A 27,487-nucleotide genomic window follows, 5' to 3' on the forward strand; every position below is an offset into this window, starting at 1 on the left:
AAACACACAAGTTTATGGGTGACTTGTTGATCTCTTACCGTAGATAATCTGTAAGTATTTTGTTTGTATTTTAGACTCTCAGCTGTCCGCTCCCGTGACCACAGCAGTACCACAGAAATACTTCAGTCTGGGCAATGATTCATATAAGGTCCAGCTGGAGAAGATGAGCTGGGATGAAGCGAGAAGACAGTGTAAAGCTGATGATGCTGATCTTGCGAGTGTACTGAACTCCATCAGTCAGGCGTACACCAGCCTACAAGTCGACAAACTCAAAGAACCTTTGTGGATCGGACTCAACAGTAACTTGGTAATAAATTCATCTCTCTTCACAATAAACACATTCATGTAATATTATATACTGTACACACACTGCAGAAATGATTTTACTAACATATGAGTGTGGTAATGTGCTTTCTTCAGCCAGGTGGACGCTATCGCTGGGTGGATAACTGGCTTCTAAGATACAGTAAATGGGCTACAGGAGAACCCAAAAACAATTTAGCTTGTGTTTATATTGACACGGATGGAGACTGGAAAACTGCAGCGTGTAACAACACATATTATTCCCTCTGTAAACGATCAACAGGTATTTCATTCGACATATAATCATTTATATTTAGATAATGTTAAGTTGCTTTGCTTCCAGAAATATTTCCCCATTCATTTTTACCATTTGAGATTTTAAGAAATTCCTTTACAGTCTCAATACAGTCCTTAAAAGATAAACCCTGGAAGCACAAACTTTGTCTTTTTTGATCATTTGAAAGATTTTAAAATTAAAGATACTTTAATGACATAAACTATATTTTTGTCTACAAAAGTAGTTTCACACATTAAAACATAAACCTTCAGATTAACTCTTTCCCCGCCAGCGCAAGCATTTTTTATGATTCATCACAAAATTGTAATACCTTACAGAAAATGTTCTTATTTAAATATATAAACATATAATATATCAAATGAAATGACAGATCCTCTGCTTTAAAAAAAGTTTCATCTTACCTTCATTTGTTCACATATATGGAAAGGTTTGTTCAAAAACTCAAAATTTTTAGCAAAACTCGTCATTGGCAGGGAAGCGTTTTTTTTTTCATTTGACGAGTTAACTTTTCCATGGCGGGGAAAGAGTTACAAGATTTTAAAATCTGAAGTTTTAGGCTCGAATTTTGAGCCTCAATTTATATTTAAATGAGGAATATTTACATTTGAAGCAGCATATGTCTGTTGTTTACTAATATATTTAAAGTTTATTATATGGTTTTAATTGACAGTTTCAGTTTTAGAGAGATTTGATTTACTAACCCCTCACACGGTCCACAGTTTTTGCCCCTAACGATCCTCCTCAGCTGCCGGGTAACTGCCCCGAATCAGATCACAGGAACAGTTGGATCCCGTTTAGAGGACACTGCTATACGTTCATGACCTCCACGAGTGACATCTGGGCTAAAGCCACAGTAGAATGTATGAGAATGGGTAAGACGCTTCAACCTCCTCCCAATGAGATCATTAAATTGCCTAGGATGTAAAACTGTATTTATATAGACATAGATAATTATATAATAATTATAGGTAATGATGTATAGTGTTTTAGATTAGATTTAAGCGTGTGAATGTTTTGTGTGCATTTGTGAATTCTCATGTGTGTGCATCTGCATTTATTGTGTGCATTTGTGAACTATGGTGCACATGTGTGTACTTTTGTGTGCATTTGTGAGAGGTTTTGATACTGTATTCACTCCATATGATACAGCCTCAAATATATATATGGCGTGTTTAATTAATGTGAGTTACTGACATGAGCCTCATGAACCTCGCTGTGAAACAGCGAATCAGAGCAGATCTCAATATAATTATTCATGACCCTTCCAAATAAGGTAATAATAGATAATTTATTCCAAAGGCAAATCAGGATTGTAAATGGACAAAATGGACAAATGTAGAACTGTCTCTGGATCATTTTTGCACTTAATAAAGTTACATGTCTTCTATATCAGAGAACAATTTAACAGATTATTGAAATGCATTCTTTGGCACCTTTAAAAAAGATCACATGTTTTCCAAACATTTACATACATTTAAATTGGACACACACAGATTGAATTCACTCATTTTGAGATTAAGCTTTACTCCTCACATCTGAATGTGTAGTGCCGTAAATGGACAAATGTTTTAATGTTACTTTGTTGTTGTTGTTTCTCATCTTTGGCAGCTGTAACATTCAGAACTTTAGTTTAACGGCTGAATGATTGGTTTTAAAAGCAGATTCAGTGAGTTATCTGTCGTTTCAGGTGCATCTTTATTGAGTATTGAGGATTCAATAGAATCACAGTTTATCCGACAAAACCTGGAGATCCTGCAGGATGAAGTCAAGTCAGTCTGGATTGGACTCCACCGCAGTCATAAGGGTCAGAACGAACCTTCATCTAATACAATATAACACATTTAACATCACAGAAACCTTGAACTGATGTTTGTGTGTGACAGGTGATTGGATGTGGATTGATAATACGGTTGTGGATTACACAAACTGGAAACCACGGATGCCGGATGATGTTAACATTTGTGTTGAAGTTCAGTCAGACACTGGGATGTGGAGCACCAGCAGCTGTGATGATCGCAGAGGTTATATCTGCAAGACTGCTAAAGGTCTGACAAATACACTTACAAATAATCTGCATTAATATCACATCACCTTACTGTATGTTAATATCTACATGTGTCTTTATTAACAGTTATACCACCAACAGAGAAGCCATCAGTCTCAGGTATGATGAACTACATCTGCAGGGTTTATTTATAACCTGTTTAAAGTGTTTACAGGTTTTTTTTTCAGTACTGAAACCACATTTTCAAAACTCTTCACACAGTCTGCACTAACAGCATGAATGTTGGCCAAACAGTTAATCTCACCTCCAAAACTCACTCAGACCAACATAACACAGGCAACAATTCTCATTCAGAAAACACAAATTCCCTTTGGTCATTACGACGCCATGTCGTGAACGGCGAATTGGGAACAGCTTCACGGATAAAGCCCTGCACGGGCCAAAAACTCCAGCCCTAACCCGCGGCCCTGGCCCGTAGTGTTCAAGCCCTACCCGACCCCAGCCCGACGATGCCTGCAATTTTTTCAGCCCGAACCCGACCTGACCCGAGATAAATAGCAATCACTTTTAAGCTCTCTCTGACGCGCGCGCTCTTTGATGCGCGCTCTCTCTCTCGGACGCGCGCTCTCAGATGGGCGAGCCCGGTCTGTAAAAAAAAAAAAAACAGCCCGTCCTAATGGGCTAAGCCTGTCGGGCCCTCTCGGGCTTGCAGGGCTCTATTCACGGAGACCAATCTAATTCGAGAAACTAATAAAATGCCAGTGAACTTGGCTTGCAGGTATTTCCATCTACCGGCGCTGCCCAGCCACTCGAGTATTAAATGAGAGGCAGGTGCTTTACCAAATCACTTTTTTCACTTTGAAAGTCAGCATATCAACTGCTTTTGAGAAGCTCTCTTTGCTCGTGGGATACACCTTGTGCTGAGGTTGTTGGAGAAACAGCGCGTCAGTGAAGGCTTGTGGATTTCCATTTCTTTACTTTCAGTTTTGAACTTGAATTTGAGTGTGTGCGTGGCACTCCCCTGTGTGTTTCATCAATCGAGCGCAGCATTAAAGAGTGAATTCCTTAAAAGAGCAGCACGAGTTGAATTTGTGTCTTTTTAAAGACAGACACTCTCTCGTGGCACAGCAAGTGTGTCTTTTTAAAGATGTAATTTCGTACATGCAGTTCTGGAAATGTGGGATGGCCACAGTCACTGTATCTCGTGCCTGAGAGTGCAGGCTGAGGCTGTGTTGGTGGAGGGTTCATACTTCTAAGGATAGTATGACCCTTTTGGATTTGCGGAGACGGTTGCGTACCTCCAGGAACGTCACCCCTTCCCCTTCTGTTGCTGAGCCCCATTAAAGGTGCGCTGGCAAAGCTCCGGTATAACAGTGCTGAATCGAATGCTGGCACTGACCAGTAGCTCTTAGCAACCTGATCCACAGCCAGTTGGGTTGCTGATGGAGACGGGTGGCGCGTGTTTTACGTTGCCCTCGACCTCCTTTGGTCCTCACAAGGACCTGTCTATTTCGGACGCCGACTCGGACATGCTCCCTCCTTTGGGTAGGGTTGCGGAGCCCATGTTCAACCCTGGGGTGGTGGCCATGTTTGCTCAGGCTGCGGAGACAGTCAGCTGGAGTGCAGAATTCCTCCCCATCCCGCCTCGTTAATTGGTACTTTGGGACTGCAAGTTCATGATTTGTGTTTACAGTTTGGGCCTGCTGACTCCAGTGTGACACTGAAACCCAGGCCCGGCTACCTGCCCAAGGTTCCCACCACTCCTTTTAGAGATAAGTTGGTATACCTGCAAGCACTGCCACCAGAGGAGTCAGACCCAGCCATGGCTTTGTTATTTCCTGTGTGCTCATTGCATAGATATGTGTACCAAACTCAAACCTTTAGAACCTCAGAGCAGCTCTTTGTCTGCTGTAAGCCCAGGTTCTGCCTCTTTAAGATAGAAGTCGGAGGGCTTTACACAGGCACTGGAAGGCTTAGCTTCAGTGGCGCTTTGGTAGGGATTCCCAATTTGTCTGAAAGGTAACGTCTCGGTTACGTTTGTAACCCTCATTCTCTGAAGGAAGGGAACGGAGACGTTGCGTTCCGTCGCCACAGTTTGCTGTTCCACTGCTGATATGGGCTGGGCACTGATGTTTGGCTTTCTCAGCAAAAATAGTGATTTGGTAACGCACATGACTTTCATTAAATACTTTTTTGAATTTTGTGTGGTCACTGAATGCATTTTGTCTGAAAGCAATGAAAAATGGTTCACAGTTTGGCCTGCACTGAATTATTTTTCCACTGACTATATGAAGAGTTTTGAAAATGTGGTTCAAGTATTGAACAATGCATGCAGCAATGTATTTTGCATGCAGCAATGTTTCATACTATTGTAATAGGGTGCAAATGAACTGAATTGAGTATCTATTTTCCTTGAGTTTGTCATGACAGCTAAATATATGTCATATTTATAGGGGGAAATATATATAGTTATATATGGTTCATGTTATGTGTTTAATGTTGTATTGCAGATGATTGTCAGGTAGATCAGAGGTGTCATGGATGGCTGGCATCGCTGTGGTGGTCGTGTTGGTCATAATTGCTGTCGCAGGTCTTGCTGGGTTCCTGTTCTTTAACACCTACCCTTCATACTGTAATCAATATTAACGTCAATTAAACATGGAATCCTCGTCATATTCTTATAGAGTACACTGACAAAACGAGAAACATTTATGAATGATTTTATTGCTATTTTACACATTAAATGCCTTAAAGTTCCAATGAGAAACACAGAATTTTTGACAGAAAACTTCATGACATACAACCACTTAAACCAAAAAGCTAAACATGTCACATATATTTGGAAGCTGAGATTCTTGTGATTAGAATGATCTAAACTCTTTTATACAATCAACACAACTAACCTTTTTTTTTCAAGAATGCAAAAATTGCATGCACATAACTACCAAGATTTGAGGTTTTTACTTTTTGTAATGAAACATTTATATTCTTTTGAATTAATGTGATCTTTTTTGTAACACTTGTTGTGTAAGATGCAAACTATACAACCTTTATAAGCCAAGTATTATAACCAATTTAATATTCAATCCTTGGGAACAATAGAAACCTGTGGTTTGTTATTTTATACTCCAAGTGTTGTTTTTACTCCAAGTGAAAAATATTATAATCACTAAATTAGGAATATATGCATTAAAGCTCTTAAATTGCATGATTAACAAAAAGAAGACATATATATGATTTTTAAATTGATTTATTAAGAGTAGAGAGATTGATGCATGTATTAGATAAGAGATACATTATGCTTTGATGCATGATTTGCAGACCTGTGAAAGTGCAGAAGAGCTCGGAGAAGAAGAACAAAGAAACTCTGTCATATATATATATATATATATATATAACATGATAAATGTCAGATCAAAGGCGTTCCATGGGGCTCCATGTATAAAGAACTTGGACTTGAAACCTTGTCTATAAATTGATGCCTCTGAAGAACTTATTCAGATCTGGACGGCACAGCCAGCATCTCCGTTGTCTGACAACCTGAAATCTTGTGTGCTCTAGACTTAGCATTTTTTTAGACTCTGTATATTTGTTTCTGTTCTTTTTTTATCTAATTCAGAAAAACTTGTAATCGCAAACAACCAAATTGTTTTAATAAATTTTATTAAAGACAAGAAGAAGTCTGCATTCTTGAACTTAGCTCAGAGAAAATAATCACGAGGGAAGTCTTCTGCCAGTTTTGTGTGAGTATGATTTACAATGCAAAAAAAAAAATGATTTTCAAGAAAAAGTTTCTTACTATTTTTGTCTTGTTTTTAGTAAAAATATCTAAAAAAAAATCTTAAATTAAGATGAGCAAAACGTCCCAAGAAAATAAGTCTTGTTTTTAGACAAAAAATATCACATTTAAGTTATTTTGTGCATAAAACAAGCAAATAAATCTGCCAATGGGGTAAGCAAATTTTTCTTGAATTTAGTGTTTAAGAAAAATGTTCAAGATTTTTTTGCTTATCCCATTGGCAGACTTTTTTTGCTTGTTTTATGCACAAAATCACTTAAATTTGATATTTTTGGTCTAAAAACTAGACGTATTTTCTTAAGTTATTTTCTTTTTCTGAAAACAAGACAAAAATACTAAGAACATATATACTATTTTTACTATAATACTATTTTTTTTCAGTGTAATCTTAGAGTGCTACTTTAATTAGAGTAATTTAATTGGTACTTAGGAACAAGATTGCTGATTCGCTTATCCCTGCCTACCCTAGAAAGAATAGGCAAAAGGTACTTTATTTCCGTACCATAAAATACACTTTACAATATGGTCCCATGTGTTGGTTACTACATCAGTTAACATAAACTAACAATAAACAATACTTCTACAGCATTTTTATCTGTTTATTTCAACATTTACCAAAACATTTCTAAACGCCCACTGAAGTGCCTTGGAACCTGCAGAATTATTTGATGTGGTGACGTCATTTCCATGTCAGTGTGGAACTATTGAGAAGCCCGTCCCCCTTTTAGAATAACCAATAGCGTTTTGTTTATGACACAGTCCAGCAAAGCTTTTGAGCACCACAGTTGTATTGAAATAAAGTCAAATAGAGTCCCGATATAGATCTAATATCTGCTATTACACAATACAAACAATGATAACATGGATGTGCAATTTATGTTTGTGTGTATGCGGCAGTGTTTGTCTTCTCTTTTACTCTAATGTTCTGTTTATAATGTTGATGCTGTCTTACCGCTGTGATGTTTGATCTCCTTCACAGCGTATATCTAAACGGGTCAGATTTATTCACCCTAATGGAAAGCACATTTACACTGTCTGAATTGTATATCCCCTATATAGTGCACTATGTGCCATTCCAAATAAAAGTACTTCCAGTATAGTGAATGGGGCTCATGAACTTTTTGATTACGAACATTACTCAAAATATCTTTATTTATGTTCATCAGAACAAAGACATGTATACAGGTTCGTAACAACATGAGAGTGAGTAACCTAAATGATGACAGAATTTTCATTTTTGGGTGAACTAACTAACATCTCTAAAACATCATTTATAATTGTAAAACAGTGACCTTTAATTTGAAAAAAGTAGCCTACACTTTTATTTAACTACAGTTCTGAATGTTTATTTCAAAATACCCAGAGACGCGCATTGAATCTTGGGATAGTCAAGGCTGTGAAGGGTCCATCTATGGATCCTTGTTTCATGGGAAACGAATACCGCATTTGGAGGCTGCATGTGAAGGAGCCTTCAAATTGAAACAGTCTTTGTCGCGGCCCGGTGACGTCATTGGCCTTCAAAGACGGTCTTCGAAGGACGCAGCCCCTTTACACGTATCCTACCTGCATTATCTGGACGTTTCTCTGCGTAAATAAATGTAACAGCTGTGTGTCTGTTGTTGTTGTGTGTGTGTGTGTGTGTGTGTGTGTGTGTGTGTGTGTGTGTGTGTGTGTGTGTGTGTGTGTGTGTGTGTGTGTGTGTGTGTGTGTGTGTGTGTGTGTGTGTGTGTGTGTGCGCGCGCGTGTCCGTGTGTGTGTGTGTGTGTGTGTGTGTGTGTGCGCGCGTGTCCGTGTGTGTGTGTGTGTGTGTGTGTGTGCGCGCGTGTCCGTGTGTGTGTGCGCGCGTGTCCGTGTGTTTTGCGGGCTCCTTCACTGACTTTAGTGGTTCAGTATGGACAGTCAGAAGAATATGTGAAGATTTTATTTCAGATAAACATTTGAGAAAATTAGTGAGTGTTAACCGAGAAGTTTGTCTTTTAACTTTCTGATGGAGCGCATGCGCAGTGCTGATCGCGGCACTTCGTCTCTTCAGTGCGAATCTTCGAGAAATGTTTAAAACTCCCTGCAGCTCCATAGAGAAACACCTGGACACGTGCGACAATTCTGCTTCACAGGTATGTGTTTACCTCATGTTACTGAATTATCATTATTATTACAGCATGTTTTTTTTTTACATGTCTCACAGGAGTCTAACCTTAATGTAGTTATGATTCTTCACAAATATCCATCACCACATGATTTTAAAACTAAGTTAAAGATTTACCTTAATAATGTGCCATTTGAATCGTCATAAAAATAGATGTTGTAATTGTGTTAATTTATTTAATGTATTTTTTATTATGTCTACGAGGTTTGGTCTTGTTGTGTTTTAAATGACTTAAATAATAGGCGAAAAAAAAATGATGATTAAAAACAACACACAATACAAAATCATTTGACTCGACAACAAACATTTTATAAACTTTAATGTGTTTGTATACGTGTAATAAAATTATAGATTATGTAGCCTAACTCTTCTTTGTAATTCTTAACCCAAAATCAATTGCTAACATTATTATTAATATCTAAAGAGATATGCAGAGTTGTCTACTGTGCTTATGTTGAATGTTCCTCACTTCGTTAAGCATCAGCTAGATGATTTAATGTAAATAATGTAATTAAACAGTTACTGTATGTTGGTCTGTGTTTGCTAGACCTTAGGGTGATATAATAATAATCCTTTAGTAATGTTCTCCTGGATAACATATACTGTACTGTAAGAGTAATCTTAAAGAGAATCATTTAAAAGCAAGATGAACTAAACATGTTTTACTTCTGACTATAGCAAAACAACCAACAGAAAAAATATACACTGCAAAAAATGACTTTTTTACTTAGTAGTTATGTCTTGTTTTCAGTTCAAATATCAAAAAATTCTTAAACCAAGATGCAAAATGACTTAAGAAAATAAGTCTAGTTTTTAGACAAAAATATAAAATGTAAGTGAATTTGTGCTTAAAACTATTTTTTTTTTTAATCTTCCAAGGGTGAAATACATTTTTTCTTGATTTTTTCTTGAATTAAGTGTTTAAGAAAAAGTAAACGCATTTCAAGATATTTTTTCTTACTCCGTTAGCAGATTTATTTTGCTTGTTTTAAGCACAAATTCACTTAAATGTGATATTTTTTTCTAAAAACTAGACTTATTTTCTTCAAAAAAATCTTGAACATTTTTCTTAAACACTAAATTCAAGAAAAATTTGCTTATCCCTTTGGCAGATTTTTTTGCTTGTTTTATGCACAAAATCAGTTTCATTAGATATTTTTGGTCTAAAAACTAGACTTATTTTCTTGGGTCGTTTTGCTCATCAAGATAAAGCATCTTAATTTAAGAATTTTTGTGATATTTTTACTGATATTTTTTTTCTTGAAAATAATTTTTTGCAGTGCAGTCATTTTAGACATGGAGCTTATAATTGATCAATATACTTTTGTTTTTCTTTCACAGTATTTTAAGATTATTTTTTGAGCTCGAGTTGATCATTCTAATGGTTTGTATGTATTATTTGTACTGTATTTTAGTCTCATTGGAGAAGAATCCAGAGAAAAGGGCGATTGAAGAGTTCAGATGGAAGCACATGTTCAGACAACAGTTTTATACGGCAGGTGAGACGGTCAGATAACTGTTTGTGTGTGTTATAAAGCAGATGTGTTATATAAGAACACAGTGTTTGTGTCTGTTCTGTGTTTTGTGCTGCTTGACTTCATGTAGAGATATTTCAGCCTTATTAGGGCATTCAGATCCTGGAGGTCACGTCCTTATACCTCACAACTGTGTGTGTTTTAATACTAACTGTGCAAACACTAGAGGTGTTTCAACATTTACCTGTTTAGTTACTTTATTTAAAGCAGCATTAAACTTCATTACCTTGAAAAGAAAAATATATATATATATTAGTATGTTTAAATTTTTTTGATTAATCACATTATATGACTATTATATAAATCATATGTTTTAATGATGTAAGTTTACTTATTAGCCCTAATTCACATATTTAAATCTGTTCGTTTACACAGTTCATTATTCAAGTTAAAAACATAAATGCTAACTAAACCTAAAAGTCTTTTTGTGACTTCTTAAAAAAAAAACAAATTACAGATTTTTATTATTGAATTGTATAATTTTATTTTTATTATAAATCAGACAGGCTTGTTTAGTAATTGATTTAAGCTGTTTCTCTTTTCAGTCTTTTGTCCTGAATGTTTTTAAAATGCTGGCTATGAAACAAGATTTTATTATCTCTATCTATCAGTCTTTATCTTGCTAAGAAGCGTGTGTATTCTGTAAACAGCACCTAATAAATAAAAAATAATTTCTAGAAACCAAACCGAATGCAGATTCAGGTCAACTGAATGTTTCTTTGAGAAAGTATTGACATGCAGGAGTTTAGTAGTTAAGCACGATTTGTTTGCACTTTTCTGGATCTCAGTTTCACTCATTTGTCATATGAGATAGATATGCAGTATAATGTATGCACATCAACATTAGAAATCATTTCAAACAGCCACTAGAGGGCGCAATCTCATCTTTTCTATAAGCACAGACTGTGTCCACAATGAAAAGTGTGCTATTTAATATACGGTTTCATCTTGTTTTGTTAAGAGTCCAGTAATTACCACAACGTTTCTAGATAGAGAAGTTTGTAAATTATGCCTCACAGTAACAGTATGCTATGCTTTAAAATATCAGAATTTCACATAGTTACTGGTAGACACAATTGCTTCCTGAAACTGAAATAAATAAATGCAAGATGTGGCTACACCCGTGGTGTTTATGGCAGCTGTACATTTGAATTTTCTCTGTATTTGGATCAAATTTCTTTGGGAACTGCATGCAGAAGTTTGATAGCAGTATAATCACATAGTAGTTTCAAAATAATTGAATAATTATAACCAATTGTCCCCACAAAGATAGGAATACCAGTATTTTTGTGACCTTGTGGGGACATTTTGAGGTCCCCATGAGGAAACAAATCAAGCAGAAAAACAAACAAATGTGAATTAGGTGCGTTTTCATCAAGTTGTTCAAGCAAATGACTTTGGTATTAGTAATCTAGTAACCAACAGTATAAAACAAGGCACACTAGGAAAATGGAGACAGGATTGTTATTGTTAAACTGAATGCTGTGCACAGAAAAAGAAATGCATATTTTTTTGATGCAGGCACTAACTAGGGCTGGGTATTGTTTAAAATCTTTCGATCCGGTGCCAATTTTGATACCTCAGTTTCTATACCGGTTTCTAACGATACTCTTTTTTTTTTTTCGATACCATATGTTTTAAAATCATAATTTAAAATCAACAAAAATACATTAAACACAAAACTTTTATTTTTCACCTTAATTAAAACAAATTATATTATATACAAATTAAGCGCTCATCAAAGCTTCAACTTTGACAAAAAGTTAAATTATTTAAATGGGTGACTGAGTTTTACTGGGAAGATTTGTTTGCATGTTTGTTTTTGTAAACAAAGAACTCTAATACTCAACTTCATAATTATCTAAATATTAAATACATTTGGGATTTTTAAAATGAGTAGAAAATGCGTTCAATGTCATTTTAGCAAACCAGTTTGGAATGGAATTTTAGTTTGTTTTAAATAACGCGCCAGGCTTGTAAGCAGTGTTGTGCTGCGCATGTGCGTCAATTTTAAACCATAGACTGTAAAAAAAATAGGTTTAAACGCATCGTCCATTGTGGGAGACAGGAATTGCTTTAAATTAAAACCCCTATTCAGTTTAGGAGAAGTGCTGTTTTGGTTGACGTACCTTTCACGGAGACAGCACGCCCATACTTGCGCTCACTCAATTGGTTAGACTGTCACAAAGTCTTTCTGTATATTTCTCATATTGCAAACTTTTTACACTTGTGTTGGGTGACTGCGAGTATCTTCAGAAATCCTCCCCGTCACGTGGTGGTGGACAGCCAATCGCCGGCACTTTAGGTCCTTACATGCAAGTACAGGCTCACACAGACACAGCCGCTTGACTTTTAAAACCAAAATTTGGCACCGAAAGATAAATCATTTTTCGATTCTCATAGTATCGTTGTTTTTCGTTCTATACCATAAAAGTATCGATGTTCGGTACCCAGCCCTAGGACTAACAGCAGGGGCATTGCTACGACGTCGAGCCACATATATGATAAAGACAACGTCAGATGAGGCACATTGAAGTTCAAACCGGTGCACAACGTTTTGCTACTGTTTCCGGGTTGAATGACATGTTTACACGCACACACAAATCTAGGCTAATTAAATACAGATGATTTCTCTTTTAGAACGAGCTATAAAGCTGAATACATGACAGAACATAGAGTACTTAAAGGGATAGTTCAAAAACCTGAATACATTTCTTTGTTGGGATAAACATAAAGGAAGATATTTTGAGGAATGTTTATTGCAGATTATAAATCTCATTCCTCATCATTATGGATATTTAAACTCTCGAGTCTGTCATTGGTTGTGACTTGTAAGAATCAATACCATTGGGCGTCAATGATGTCACACTCAGCTGGTAAAAGAATGATTGTTATTTGTAAATGCCTGATTGACAAAGTCACATAAAGCAGTCGTGCAACATCTGAAGACTTGCACTTCAGGTTTTTTGCATTTACAAATTTTTCACTGAAGAACTGAGTTTCAGACATCTGATGTGACAGAGAGAGAGAGAGAGAGAGAGAGAGAGAGAGAGAGAGAGAGAGAGAGAGAGAGATTGGGTCTCTTTGCCAGTATGAACACATTCTTGTCAATACCCAAAGGGATGAAAGACTCACAGAGACTTCCGGATGATGACATCAGAGTCTGAATGATTGCCTTGTGTCTGACCTGTGTGACGCACTTCAAGTAGATTTGTCTACACAATATTTGTGTTGATGCACAGGAATTGCTGTATGATTGTGAAAATGCAGGAGAAATGTATGTTGATTCTTTTTTATTCAATGTAAACCATGTTCTTTACATTATGAGAAATGCAAAGAGTTGATGTAGATCTTTGGCAGGCTTTAAGACAACATTTGGTTTGTCATTTGTTCAAGGACATGTTGAGAACCGGACAGAACAGAAGAGAACATTTGCTGTGAGAGACGCACAGATGAAGTGAGGTGTTATATGAATATAAAAGTGGTGTTATGAAATGTTATGAAAAGAGGTGTTATGAATATAAAAGTGCAAAACAGTGTTTGAATGAATGACACATACGCATGTGTGTAATATCTGAAGAGAGTCTTTCTGTGATATTATTTATTCATCTGGGCCGGTTGCACCATCTAGGCGTAGCACATGTCTGAGACAAAATTTTATGTCTAGTCAAGGGTAGGCATAAGTACAAAGTCTTGACTTTTTTCTATGGCAAAAATAGAAATAATGAAATGTGACGAGACCTAATCGCTGCAGTGACGCAGATTGAAAGATCCTTCTGACCTCTGTCTCTATCAGTCTCTTCTTGCCTCCTTCTCCACGGATGTCTCCTCTGCTAAGACCCTATACTATCATTCAAAGATAAACAACTCACCTGACTCTCACACTCACTTCAAGACCTTCTCCACTCTTCTTTGTCTCTTCTTTGTCCCCCTGCCCCCCACCTTCATCCGACTTAATGGCTGATAATTTCGCTTCCTTCTTTGTGAAGAAAACGAATACTATAAGCAGTCAGTTCTCCGAGTCGCCGCTACTTGCGCATGCTCAAACCTCTGGGACATGCTCCCTCTCTTCCTTCTCTTTCCTATCTGAAGCGGTAGTTTCCAAGGTCTTTGCCTCTAACCATCCGACTACCTGCCTGCTAGATCCCATACCCACCCATCTCCTTCAGGCCATCCCTCAGTCAGTTATCCCTGTTCTCACCCACATTATCAATTTCTCCCTTTCCACTGGTACCTTCCCCGTAGCATTTAAAGAGGCTCGGATAACCCCGCTGCTGAAGAAACCCACACTCAATCCTGCTATGCTAGAGAACTACAGACTCTCTTCCCTTCATTGCCAAGACTCTTGAAAGCGTGATATCCAACCAGCTCTCCTCTTTCTTCACACAATATTACCTCCTGGATAGCAATCAGTCTGGTTTCAAAAGCGGTCACTCCACTGAGACTGCGCTGCTCTCAGTCATTGAAGCCCTAAGGCAGGCAAGGGCAGCCTCCAAATCATCTGTGCTGATCTTACTGGATCTATCTGCCGCTTTTAACACGGTCAATCACCGCATCCTCCTGTCGACCCTCATGGCTATAGGTGTCTCTGACACAGCACTTCCATGGTTCAAGTCGTACCTCTCAGGTAGGTCATTTCAGGTATCCTGGAGAGGTGACAACTATGAACCTCAACGTCTCAATACCGGGGTGCCTCAAGGCTCTGTGCTTGGTCCGCTGCTCTTTTCGATATACATGACATCACTGGGCTCTGTCATTCGAAAACATGGCTTTTCCTACCACTGTTATGCAGACGACACTCAACTCCACTTGTCGTTCCACCCTAATGACCCCACGGTTTCTGCCCGCATCTCGGCATGCCTGAGGGACATCTCACTCTGGATAAAGAATCACCATCTCCAGCTTTACCTTGCAAAGACAGAACTGCTTGTCATATCATCTGAACCAAAGATTCAGCACAACCTTTCCATTCAGCTAGGTTCCTCAACCATCACGCCTTCCAGGATGGTCAAAAACCTGGGAGTGGTCATTGATGATCAGTTTACCATCACAGAGCATGTTGCCACACCGGTCACTCTTGTAGATTCATCCTCTACAATATTAGGAAAATTAGACCTTTCCTAAATGAGGACGCTACGCAGGTCCTAGTCCAAGCTCTTGTCCTATCCAGGCTGGATTACTGCAATGCGCTACTGGCTGGACTTCCAGCCTGTATAACCAAACCCCTACAGATGATTCAGAATGCAGCGGCTTCCTATTGCAGCTTGCATCACATTTAAAGCTCAGAGTTACAGAGTTACAGAGATGTGTAAGCCAATCGCTTAAGCCATAATCGCTCAGAAAATATCTGTTTGTGTCACATACATGCTGTACTGACATACTGATTCTAATGCAATGTTAAGCCTTGGTCACACTTTCGGCTTGCAAAATTTCTATGTAGACTCTTGCAGTTGCAGCAACTGGATATGATATCATGGGCTATTTTTTTCATATACACATAATGGACTTTAATAACCGTTATGTTTTTTTTGCTGCTACATTGACTATGTTACACCAAAAATGTGATTATTTTCAATAATCAAAGTAAGGACTTAATGGCAACTTAGGATGTTTACATGACTGGAGTTAACCTCTCTTACATTATTTTTATCGAAGTATTGTGTTTACATGAGGTAAAATATAATCACAATATTGCCAAAATCATATTATAATCGCATTACGAGAGTGCATGTAAACATGGTCATTGTAATGTGTTTGAGGCCTTGCATTAATAAAAAATAATATAGATCAATACATAAAGGGATAAATAAGGAATAAGTGTTTCAAAACTTTTTAATGGTAGGACATGTTATGAAAAATTTTAACATTTAGGTCAAATATAAAGAATGTTAAGAGAGTCAAATTTTCTCTCTGTCTTTACTGTTGTGCTGCATCAAACCTCAGGAGCAAAACAAGTGAGATCACAGAAACCCTGGAGGATAAACCAGAGCAGATGGGAGGTCTGAATGATAAATAATGTGTGTTCAACATGACAATGAAAGGTAGAGCTGTGTGTGTGTGTCTGTGTGTGTGTGTCTGTGTGTGTGTGTGTGTGTGTGTGTGTGTGTGTGTGTGTGTGTGTGAGAGAGTCAACCCAACCCTACAGGATTAAAATAACTATAAACTCACCTGTGGGCGTGTCCATCAAACACCTGCCGTCTGATTGGTGGCTTTCTATTGTATATTCATAAGTGTGAAAATCTTCCATGTAGAGGCTTATTGTCAACGAGAAGCAAAAGAGTGAGAGAGAAATTTGTGTTCATCTTTTCTTCACATTTAAACTGAATATATGGGGTTGATGTTTTCTTTGGAGAAGAGCGTGCTGACAGCAGGACTTCTTTCATTTGTGATTTTCTTCTTCTTTGATACTTTTCTTTACATATGCTGAGATTTGCAGTTTAGTTTTGTTTAGTCTTCTTGGTGAACCGCTGTACAGATTAACGGTCAGGTGGTCAGGTGTGGTACGGATTGCTCGGTGGTTCTGATCATCTTTACTTTACTGCTGATCCTTCCGCTGTGGAGTGAGCGTGAGGTTCAACATCTCTGCTCCACGCTGTCATGAATAAATCACCCAAGAGTAAGAGCGTGTCCTGGGTGAGTTCATGTTGTTGTTTTATATCTATCCTGGGGAATTAAGTCATTGTAATCGCTGTGTGTTTGTTGTGCCAGCTCTTCTCACTATTTAACATTTTGTTACTGTGTAATACTGATGTCAGGGGAAATTCGTTCATTTTTGGTTGTTTGGTAGCAACTGAAGAGCTCAGATGCAAAACTCTCTAAGTGCACCTGACGTTTTCTTGTAAATAAGCATATTTCAAGACTTAAAGCTATACTCCAGCCAAATATTAAAATGACCCCATGATGTACTCACCTTCAAGCAATCTGAGAAACATATGTCGATCATCTTTCAGGCGAGCACATTTGGAGTTATTTTAGTAAATGTCCTTGCTTTTCCAAGGTTATAATTCACAGAGGTAATCCACATGGCTCCAGTGGGTTAATAAAGGTTTTCTGCGGTTAATCGATGCAATTTGTATGAAAAATATAAAAAAATTTAATTTTTAAATTATTAACTAGCTTCTGAGAACAGCGCCATCTTGGACAGAGTTTTTGCGTAGTAAGCGTTGGTTGGTTGCAATGCAGTGACTCTCAAGAATTGCGTGAGTCCAAGATGGCATTGTTACTATAAGCTATTTATTAGTTTATAAAATCACATCGATTACTCACAAAGGACCTTTATTAACTCTTTCCCAGCCATTGACGAATTATCTCATCAATTAAGAGAAAACGTTCATACATTTTTTTATGTTAATCTGCAATACCGCGATTATCCACTAGATGGCTTACCCAATTTATGAAAAAACTGAAGCCAAAACGTTATTTACAAATTTTAATCACAAATCACAAAAAATGCTGGTGGGCAACTTTTCAAAAAATGTCTGGCGGGGAATGAGTTAAGCACTTGTAGCCATGTGGATTACCTCTGTGAAGGATGAATGCACTTTTTTGGACTTTGAAGTCAGAAGTTGTTCCCTAATCCCTGTTTTTTCCCATTATAAGCTTGAAAAAGCAAAGAAATTTACTAAAATAACTTCAAATGTGTTCATCTGAAAGATCTCGGATCGCTTGAGGTTGAGTAAATTATGGGGTTATTTTGAAATTTGGCTAAAGTACACTGTAAAAAATAATATGCCACATCTACTCAATAAAATTGTGGCAACAGATTACAAGCAATATCATTAATTACATTCAACAAATAAAAATTGAGTTAAGTGCTATAATCGGGTCCCCAGTGCTTCTACCAACCCAGAAAACATGAAAAATAGCAACCCTGTAACTTTGTTTTGGTAAGGCTCTCTCTGCAAGCATGTGAATATATAAGTCATTCGGATTTCGCTCCCCACATGACGTAGGTAGGGGCTCTTATTATAATGATACCACCCCTTCAACTTCTGAGTGCTTGTGGAAGTGTATTTTATTGTAACATGCTGAAAATCATTGTGCCTGTTTAAAACACTGGCAGCAGCATGAGAACAAAGTCTTTATTTTTATTCCACAATGTTCCCCATCTGCTGATAACAAGTAAGACGCCTTTGTCAAACAATTCAGTCAGCCACGCAGGGATTCGCAATTGAGCACACAATTAATTTACAGCAGAGAATAGTTTTACATTACCATTTTAATCGAATACTTTGTGTATATAATTAACACAAAACTAAATAAACCGAAAAAGACCACAGTAATGTCACACTTATCTTTAAAACACAAACCTCAGAGCGAGCGAGCGGATTAAGAGAACCCACCCATTCAGATGAACAATATGATTGGTCAGTTTTTCTGTCACTTAAAATGAGTTACAGCTGGACCACCAATCGCAGGCCGTTTCTGATTCTGAAGGGTGCGGACTGCGGCGGTCACAAATGCAGACTGCATACGCCATTATGCCTGGTTTGTTTAAGTTAACTAAGTATTACATTCGCAAGTCATATGCATATTACAACAATTTATGATTAACTAAGAATAAAAGTCAACTTGTTAATATTCTGAAATAAGAGAGTCTTAATGACGATTTGATCCTAGAAATGGGACCTCCTAAGGTCCTAAAGCTGAAGTTACATCCAAACCCAGTTCATATTAATCCTTATTGTAATTAATATTTACGAATTACAAACAAATTATACAAAGAAACACTGCTTATATACTTATAAGACCAAAGATTGCCCGTTTAATTTACCCGAAATTAATTTTATCCACAGTTTAAACACTACATTGACGTCACAGCCAGCGGTGATTTTCAGCAAGACTGGCCGAGGTGAGGCGCCGTTGTCCGGTATATATGAGCGCTGAGCGCCCGCTGATTGTCTGGAGCTCCCATCGGCAAAAACTCAAAGGAAATGTTTAAATAGACGATATCTTTATGAACCTACTGCAGATTTGTGTTTAAAAAAAACATACATTCTCGGCTGAAATGCTTTCGAAACTTTGAATTGTGGCACAATAACAGAAATATTTCCTAAATCCGTGTGGTCAGCGCTCACGACCTGCATATCAACCTGAAATGGTTTTTAATTTAAAAAAGCTCATTTGTATTACGTTGGATTTATTCGGTATTCGAAACATTTGCAGATACACCATAAGAATAGCTAAATCCTTCACAAAAACAATAAGTAGTTTTTATTCCAGTCATTTTTACCAAGTAATTTTAACACAAAAAAATTACCAAACTACATGAAATTAATTGTATTAAATAAAGTTTACATATTCAATTTCATCAAATCTACAAGCCTACAGAATTAATTTTTACAGTGTATGGATTTAATAGATATTCTGAATGACTTGAGGCTGGGATTAAGCAGATTTAAGGTGAAAGTAATTGATGAACGTATAATGTGCCAAGAGCATTTGGTTAATATCTTTATGTCTATTTTTTACAGAGATGTTGTTTAGCAGCTTTTGCATCTGTGCTCTTCAGTTGTCATCATTCATCTTTTCAATTCACATGATCATGATGTTGCTTTTAGTTTGAGAAAATGAGAGCAAACTGTTTTTCTTTAAATCATGAGACAGTGCTGTAGATAGATGTTTGTAACATTATGTATGACGTCAAATAGTTGCAATAAAACCCGTTCTGTTAACGCTACAGCGAGGTTAACACCTTCAAGCAATTGATATAAAATAATGTGACACAGAAGATGAGAGCTATAAACGCACACAGACAGCATATGGTATAGCACTTAAACATGGCACAAGTCAGATTTCATCATGTGTCCCCTCAGGTCTTCTGGCATCAGGTCTTCTGTTCAACCCTTTCATGGAGAGTAACATAAATGGAAAAATAATAGAGAAACATACCAATGAAAGAAGTTTAAAATAAAGTCGATCGGAGAGGAAAAAATGTCTGAATGTGAAATACAAAATGCTCAAATGAAAAACTGTAGAAGATACTGTAGTAAACTGTAGTAATATTTCACAACAATCATTACACATCATTAATTTCAGAACACAAAACATAATGGCAGCCTCCATAGGTTAAAATGAGTATTACATGTTCGGTTTATTGAAGTAATGAAAATATTTAGTGTGTTTCTATCAATGAATTTTAGTAGTTGAATGCAAATATAAACTATTAAAGCATACAAGTCTTCATAGTCGGGGTACCTTTTAACAAACCTGAGATCTGTAATAGAAACTACCTGTGTTCATTCAATCCAACACCTGCATTATTCATCAGAGTCAAGCTGTAATATAACTCATCTTCTGTTTACACTATGAGACGCGCTAAGCATGTCTAAGAAAGTTAAGGTAAGATGCTGCTGTCTTTGTCATATGTGATGTTTGTAGGTTGTGTCTTTTTCTGAATGTGTGTATGTATGACAGTAAATAACCAATGTCATGAATGTGAATGTGTTTGTCTTATTTAAAGTGATAGTAAAGCCTTCAGTGTTTTTTATTGTTTCTCATCCGAACAGCTTAAAGGAATCTTTGGATTATGTAAATAATAATGTGAATTAACAGATTATTATAATGTTACACTAATCATGAAACTCTGTGTTAAAAGTGTTTACATATTAATATTATTGGGTTATAATTAGGGATGCACTGATACAAAATTTCGTTGCTGATACCGATGTTAGGGGAGAGCACGGCCAAAAAGTACAATTTTAAGAAAAAATGTAAAAGCTAATTTTTAGACAAATATATTTTTGCTGTGGTCAATAACTCACAAGTGTGGTCTATCAATACCAGGTGGAAATTTGAACAAATGTAAAACGACTTAAGTATATTTTCACTTTGAACATAAGTAGCGCATGGTTACGAAAGTAACACAACAGAACAAGATAGATTTTTGTGTTACACTTGTTTTTAGTAAATATACATGACTATGACCTTGTTAATATGTAACTGCAAAACAAAAACATATTTTGTTGTGTATCTTTGCAAAAAAATAATTAAAGGACTAAGTTTTATCAAATATCAAAAGTACCTGACAGTACAAACTTGAATTATTAATAGTAATATTTTAACAGTATGAACACTATGAAAATTAAATTAAATTAGAAGAATATAATTTTTTTAACATAATGCAACAGTATTAGCAGCGGGGGAAAAGTAGCAAGTCTTACTTTCATCCCGACAGGAACTCCTGCATTTAAACTTGATTTATTTTAATTTGGAAAAACTCTGAGAAGGCAAACTTCAGGATGTGTTAGGGGTGTGCACTAGAGGTCTTCACGGGTCCACTTAGATCCGAAATGTCCGATCTGAGACCTGATCGGGTTTGGGTCTAAAAGTTTAACGTGTGCCTCGGACACGGGTCGGGTATAATAAAAGCGGCACACACATCAGTGCCGTTTACATTCGGGTCCAGTCGCGTAAAAAAAAATTGCCACTAGTTCGGGTCGGACTTGGGTCTAATGTTCTCGGGTTTGTCTCAGGTCGGGTCTTTCTTTTAAAAAAAAATATTTATGCACGTCGGGTTTGGGTATAAAGTGATTCGGGTCATTTCGGGTCGGTACATTTCTTTGGACCTGAGAAGACCTCTAGTGTGCACACCAAAGCTTTTACACACGGCTGAAACGCCAGACAGACGCCAACTGCCAGCTTTTTTCAGCTGAACGCTTTGATTGCTATGATACTTCTGCTTTGTTTATCAGTCGTTGAATGATGCGCCGGTTGGTTGTTGTGATATTTGACCCGCCCTGACTGGACGGCAAAGTGAGAAGTGACATTGACGAGCTGAGCTTTTCAAGCAAAGTTGAATATTTTTTAAGTCTCAATGCTCAGCGCTGAGCATGGAATAACCGCAACTGCTGGCTTTTTTGAAAGCGCTGCGCTTCCATTGGAAACAATTGAAAACATGCGCAGCTGCTGGCGTAAACGCTTTGATGTGCACGCTTTGGTGTGCGGGCAACATTACAGCACTAAATAACCTGTAGATTGATCAGTACTGTAACACATGAAACGCGTTAAAAGAAAACAATGACCATTACTTATCATGTTTGAAAACAGCTTTCTGGACCTACACACGCAAAACAATGACGAAATAACGCGATATTTGTCAGCTCTGTCAAGGGTTCCGTGCTAAAGATGCTTTCATGGTTTGGAATGCAAATAAAGTCAGGGTTCTTTGTTGCTTTTCCCCTGGTTCTCCCCTATGACGTCTACCGATAGTTTTGCTTTTTCCCCTTATTTCAAATTATGACATTGTGAAATCCTAGAAGTGCAGAGCGTTCAAACTGTAAAGGCGGCGCTCATCATAAGGTTAAATAGCATTCACACTTCCAGACAAAAACAATAACTTTTGTATTAATTCACTTAATTCGCAGTTCTTGTGCAAATAATTTACCTTTAATGGTATTGAGTAATAGTATAGATATCCTTTGATTTAAAACTATGCAATTGTTTAAATGTCATTGACCTTGTAAATACCCTGTTCTTGTTACATTACACAAGTGATGAAGGACGAACTGAGTCCCAGACTCAACAATAGATGCTCTTGCATAATAAGCTGTGGATTTTCTGTTTTGTTTCCATGATTCTGTGTTGTTGTGTCTTTAGAGTCTAACAGAAGTGAATTGACAGGGCTTAGATCAATACATGCATCATACACAGCTGAATGAACAAAACTCGAATGTCAGTACAATATTGAATGATGGGCAATAAATGTAACAATCGGTGTAACATCACAATTTTATGTAAATACAAAGAAATATTTCTGACTGTGCCGGTACCAGGAAGGAAGTGTGTGTGTTTGTGTTACAGATGTGTTTGTGTGGATGGCTGTTGATGGTATGGCCTGAAGGGGAAAGGTTTTTTCTCCAAGCGTGGGAAAGACAGAGAGAATTGTGGGTAAAGAGGAGTGACTTGCATTAGGAAGAGAGGGAATGCAAAATGTCATCAAGCCGTTGACTTTAAAGTTTGAGCCCCTGAGTACAGGAAACACATCAGACCCTCCACCCCATCACAGAGAGAGTGTGTGTTTATAGAGTAACTGGGTGGAGTGACGCTCTCTCTCTCTCTCTCTCTCTCTCTCTCTCTCTCTCTCACACACACACACACACACACACTCACACACACACACACACACACACACACACACATATATGTTTATAGACATGTACCTCTCCACCAGCGAGGAATCTGATGTGGTAAGTTCTGCATATATTTATATCACTTTTAGCTGCGTGTCCAGACTTCCTTTCTACTTTTTTAAATGAGGAAGAAAAGCTTTAGGGAAAAAAGTTATGGCTGCTTTCTGGAATTTTTCTGAGTGGAAAAACGTTTCCTGAAGTTTCCAGACCTTCTCAGAGAATCTAGGGTACTGTAAGTGATCTGAACTAATGTAACGTCTGTGTTAACATCTGGAAAAGACTGGATTGTGAATACTTACTTTCTCAGTACACAGATATACTGAAGAGTGAATGTTGAGCGTTTGAATCTTAGCACATACTTTACTTACAGTACGTACATTTTTTTTCTCTCCGTTGTTTATTTTACGGTCATAAAACGTAGACTTCAATAAAAATGTTTGTTTTCTAAAGCACTTCTTTGTTAAAGTAAGAGTTCAACCACAAATGAACACAATTCATGATTTGGTCAAACATGTTTTCACAAAGAAAGATCATTTTATGTATTTCTGTTTGGATGAATTAATCCTGACATGAAAACAAAGTGTTCAGAATAACTCAAGCAGTTCTAGATACACAAGAAAGATGTACGTTCAATTCATTTGTTAATATGATTTTATAAAAAAGTGTGCAGTATATTGTGTGATCTATAATGTGGAAAAGCATGTCAGAAGTAATTTTTCTTTAGTTTTATGTGTATTTAGGTTTACTTTAGTTTGTGCAAAGTTGTTTTAATAAAATGTGCTAAAGAGGATGTGATTTTATTACTGTTACCAGGCTGATAACATCATGATAGATGTAAATATATAGATCAATCTTAAATCATCGACCCTGCAGCTTTGTGTTGTGTTTACTGTGTTGAGTATCGCAGACAGATTCTGTATTTCTACTTTATGTAAGGGGATTGCTGGTAAACACTTTTAACTGTGAATATACTGTAGATACTGAGTCACATCTCTGCAGAGAAATAAAACATTTTCATATACGAAGTGAGTCAGAGGAAAAGCAGAAACACAAATGAATCACTTATATAAACCTGGGACATTTGTGATGTATTCATTGATGTCTGTCGTTTTCATCAAAACCACAAAATCACTACTGGGATGTGTGTGTGCCTGTGTGTGTGGTCCACCAGTTCTCTGTGATCTGTCAGATAATTGTGTTGCCTATGGGCACTGTTGTTCAGTATGTGTGTTTTATAATCATTACATGTTGTCAAATTGAAATCCTGTGATTGTGTCTTTGAAATCCTCTTTCACAATGTTCACAAAATGTTCTGGTGTCATCAAGAACATCAGGGCACATTGAGATCTCAGTTGTCACTATAACACAACATACCTCATTATGAGCAAACCAGTGAGTGACATCTGATGATAACCAATCACAGTCAAGATATAAAGATTTAAAGTTCACATGTCCTGTGTTTTTGAAGCTTTGAATGTGTTTACGGTTCCAAATGTAATATGTGTTCAGTTTACTTATCTGTATAGCGCTTTTCTCACTGTCCTAAAAACAGGCTGATGTCTTCCTTATCCCTTCTTCAGAAATACGTAATAAGTTCTGATTGTGTAGTTTGTTTAGTGTGTTGTGAAACAGCTTAGCTTAGCAGAGCCATTTGAGCTTAGCTGGCGACTGACATATTCCTGTGAGCAGAGTTAGGGCTGTAGTCCAAACTGGCCGTTCACTGTAGACTTTGAAAAGTGAAGTATGTTGAAGAAAATATATCGCTTGGCATTTAACTTTGAGCTTTATCATTTTGCTAGTTTTACTTGTGCTCTAACAGCAACATTACACTGCCCTACAAAGCCAAAGCGCTGTAACTACACATTAGGTCAAAATTGAGTTAAGGGTTGAAATGGGCTTTGTGAGATCTGTTGTGTCTTGTGATAAAGTCTCCTGGTTCAATTTTGTCACATTTCAGAGAAACGTGTGTGCCAAAATTACAGTAACATGTTTGACTGGCTGGTGTAAAAAACTTTAAGGGCATTTTTCTCGGTTTCAGTGTTTGCGTAGTTACTGCACTTAGCCTTTGTAGGGCAGTACACTACCCTGGGTTTCCTCATGCTGCCTTTTGTGCAAATTTATTCACGCTGCAAGTCTAGCATGGAAACTATGGACCTTTTTTGCCCCTGAAATAGGGAACCAATCACAGGATGGGGAGGGGAAGCAAGATGATGATGACGTTTATGCGACACACCAATTGGCTATGAGCTACGTACAGGCGCATCTGATAGACATTCGTAGCACCCAATAAACGCCATAGGGAACCAATCACAGAACGGGGAGGGGGCAGCAAGACGATGACGACGTCAATGCGACGTACTGAAGCAGTTTTGTTTATCCAACACGGCAGCAGATGCAAAGTTACTTTTCCATGCAGCCTTAGACAGTGTTCTAAGTAGTTCTGAACGCAAGTTTATCTTAAAAAAGAGCAACTTTTGCTGTTAAACAATTTCATATCCAAGAAGAGCTGTAGCAATAAGGTCGCTAAGTTGGCAAGCAACACAGTCACTGAGTTGGCAACACTTCAGCCAATCCCCTTTTTTTAAGCAAGTAAGCCCCACCCACTGATTAACATTGAATTTGCATACAAGTTGAAAATAAAACGAAAATGAAAAAGAAAAACAGAACATAAAATTAAAACTGAACTTTACATTTTTATTTTGTCCCTATTATTGCTTGGGCATGAATAAAAATTTATTTACAGATTCCTTTTCAAGCTTGCCTTTTTATTTTAATATTGTCAGTCTTGACTCAAGATTATATTGAAAATGAAATGTCAAATCATCAATTTAATAAAATTTTTCAATTTGGCCGGAATGATGCTTCATCACGTTAAAAATGAAAATGATAATAATTTAATATAATGTTTTAATTTTTATTTTAGCATTTCATTTTCAAATTTGGGACATATTTTGCGATTTTATTTTATAATTTAATTAATTATTTTATCATTTAATTAATTAATTTAAAAAAGTCCAAAAATACCTTACATACTTACCAGCCGCAATTTAGATTATGATGCCCGCTTACTGTGTTGTATACGGTAATTTAGTCACGTCGAGTTTAAAGTTTTGTTTCTACTTTACTATACGTATTGTCATTTATGTTTATCATCTTTAGCACCCAGAATCTTTTGTGGGTCAAACATATATGTGTTCGGCTGCTATTTTCACACATTAATGTTTTTAAAACATTTCCCCACATGTAATGACGGGGAATGAAGCTGTCCAATCATAGCAGTGGGCGTTTAAACACTACAAAAAACACTAAACACATTATTTACTGTACATTTTTGTAGCTCCAGATATTCCTGCTTTCCTCTAATGCTTTACGAGTTTGCCTCACTGACAATAAAGTCGGACTGCTGATATGCGTGTTTGGCGTGTTGTCCCGGGGCGAGGGTTCCGAGCTTGGGAAATACCCACCCCCCGAGTTCGGAACGTTCATCCCTTGACCGGGGAAGGAGCCCCGGGCCTGTGGCGTGCCCTGACCCGTGTTATCCCCGGTGCTGAGCTGAATGTACGTAGTGAGGCGAAGGGGTGAAGGTGGGTTTACGATTATTACGGAGAATGAGAGTAAGGAGTCTTGATTATTTATAGAGCTGGTGCTGAGTTGTTATGTTGATTAGTGATCGAGAGCCAAGCTGTGTTCATTGACCGATCGGCTCCTCCCAAACCTTGTTTATAAAACATCATTTTAATTTTGTACAAAATTCATTTATCCGGAAATGTGACGCTCCTTACCATGTTTGAAAGATTTGCTTACAGTGCAATGCTAACAGGAGTTAACTTACAGGCTGAGTCTGAAGTGGGAGGAATTATGATAATGTCGGTCTTGTCTACATCACCAAAACCAGGAAGTAAACTGTTGCCTACAATCCGTGTGTTTGTCGTAGTCCAAGAAAACAGATTTACGTTGGAGACAATAACTCTTCTCATCATTAGTTCATCATTAACATGAACTAATACACACTTACACACCAAAGGAAATGTAAAATCATCGGACCATAGTAGTTCTTTAGGATCTCTGTAATGGAGCAGAATTAATCTTGTCTGTCTGTCTATAACTACCTGTGTATGTGTCTGTCTGTTTGTCTGGCTATCTATGGGTCTGTCTGTCTCTCTGTCTGTCTGTGTCCATCTGTTTGTCTATCTCTCTGTGTGTATGTGTTTCTAAATGTCTGTCCATTTATCTTATGATTTATTAATTTTTGTGACAGCGTTTGTGAGTCA

At 37.1% G+C, this 27,487-nt stretch overlaps 2 protein-coding genes across 4 annotated transcripts in view; both read left to right on the forward strand.

Moving 5' to 3' along the window:
* Window positions 1-6,246, forward strand: part of LOC135743942 (macrophage mannose receptor 1-like) — a 97,347-nt gene extending 91,101 nt beyond the window's left edge. The window contains exons 40-46 of the mRNA XM_065261847.1: window positions 75-307; window positions 421-586; window positions 1,321-1,473; window positions 2,289-2,405; window positions 2,485-2,646; window positions 2,733-2,765; window positions 5,117-6,246. Coding sequence (XP_065117919.1) covers window positions 75-307; window positions 421-586; window positions 1,321-1,473; window positions 2,289-2,405; window positions 2,485-2,646; window positions 2,733-2,765; window positions 5,117-5,184 — 932 coding nt within the window. The 3' untranslated portion in view covers window positions 5,185-6,246. The remainder of the gene's footprint in view (window positions 1-74; window positions 308-420; window positions 587-1,320; window positions 1,474-2,288; window positions 2,406-2,484; window positions 2,647-2,732; window positions 2,766-5,116) is intronic.
* A 2,192-nt stretch (window positions 6,247-8,438) lies between these two features.
* Window positions 8,439-27,487, forward strand: part of cacnb2a (calcium channel, voltage-dependent, beta 2a) — a 55,196-nt gene continuing 36,147 nt past the window's right edge. For 2 of the 3 annotated variants that reach the window (XM_065261850.2, XM_065261853.2), the window contains exons 1-2: window positions 8,439-8,519; window positions 9,967-10,050. In XM_065261850.2, coding sequence (XP_065117922.1) covers window positions 8,454-8,519; window positions 9,967-10,050 — 150 coding nt within the window. In that variant the 5' untranslated portion in view covers window positions 8,439-8,453. Of the gene's footprint in view, window positions 8,520-9,966; window positions 10,051-23,179; window positions 23,274-27,487 lie in introns of those variants that run through there. The other variant, XM_065261852.2, reaches the window with a different exon arrangement.

This window comes from Paramisgurnus dabryanus, chromosome 2 (genome assembly GCF_030506205.2).
Source record: "Paramisgurnus dabryanus chromosome 2, PD_genome_1.1, whole genome shotgun sequence".
NCBI classification, from domain to species: domain Eukaryota; kingdom Metazoa; phylum Chordata; class Actinopteri; order Cypriniformes; family Cobitidae; genus Paramisgurnus; species Paramisgurnus dabryanus.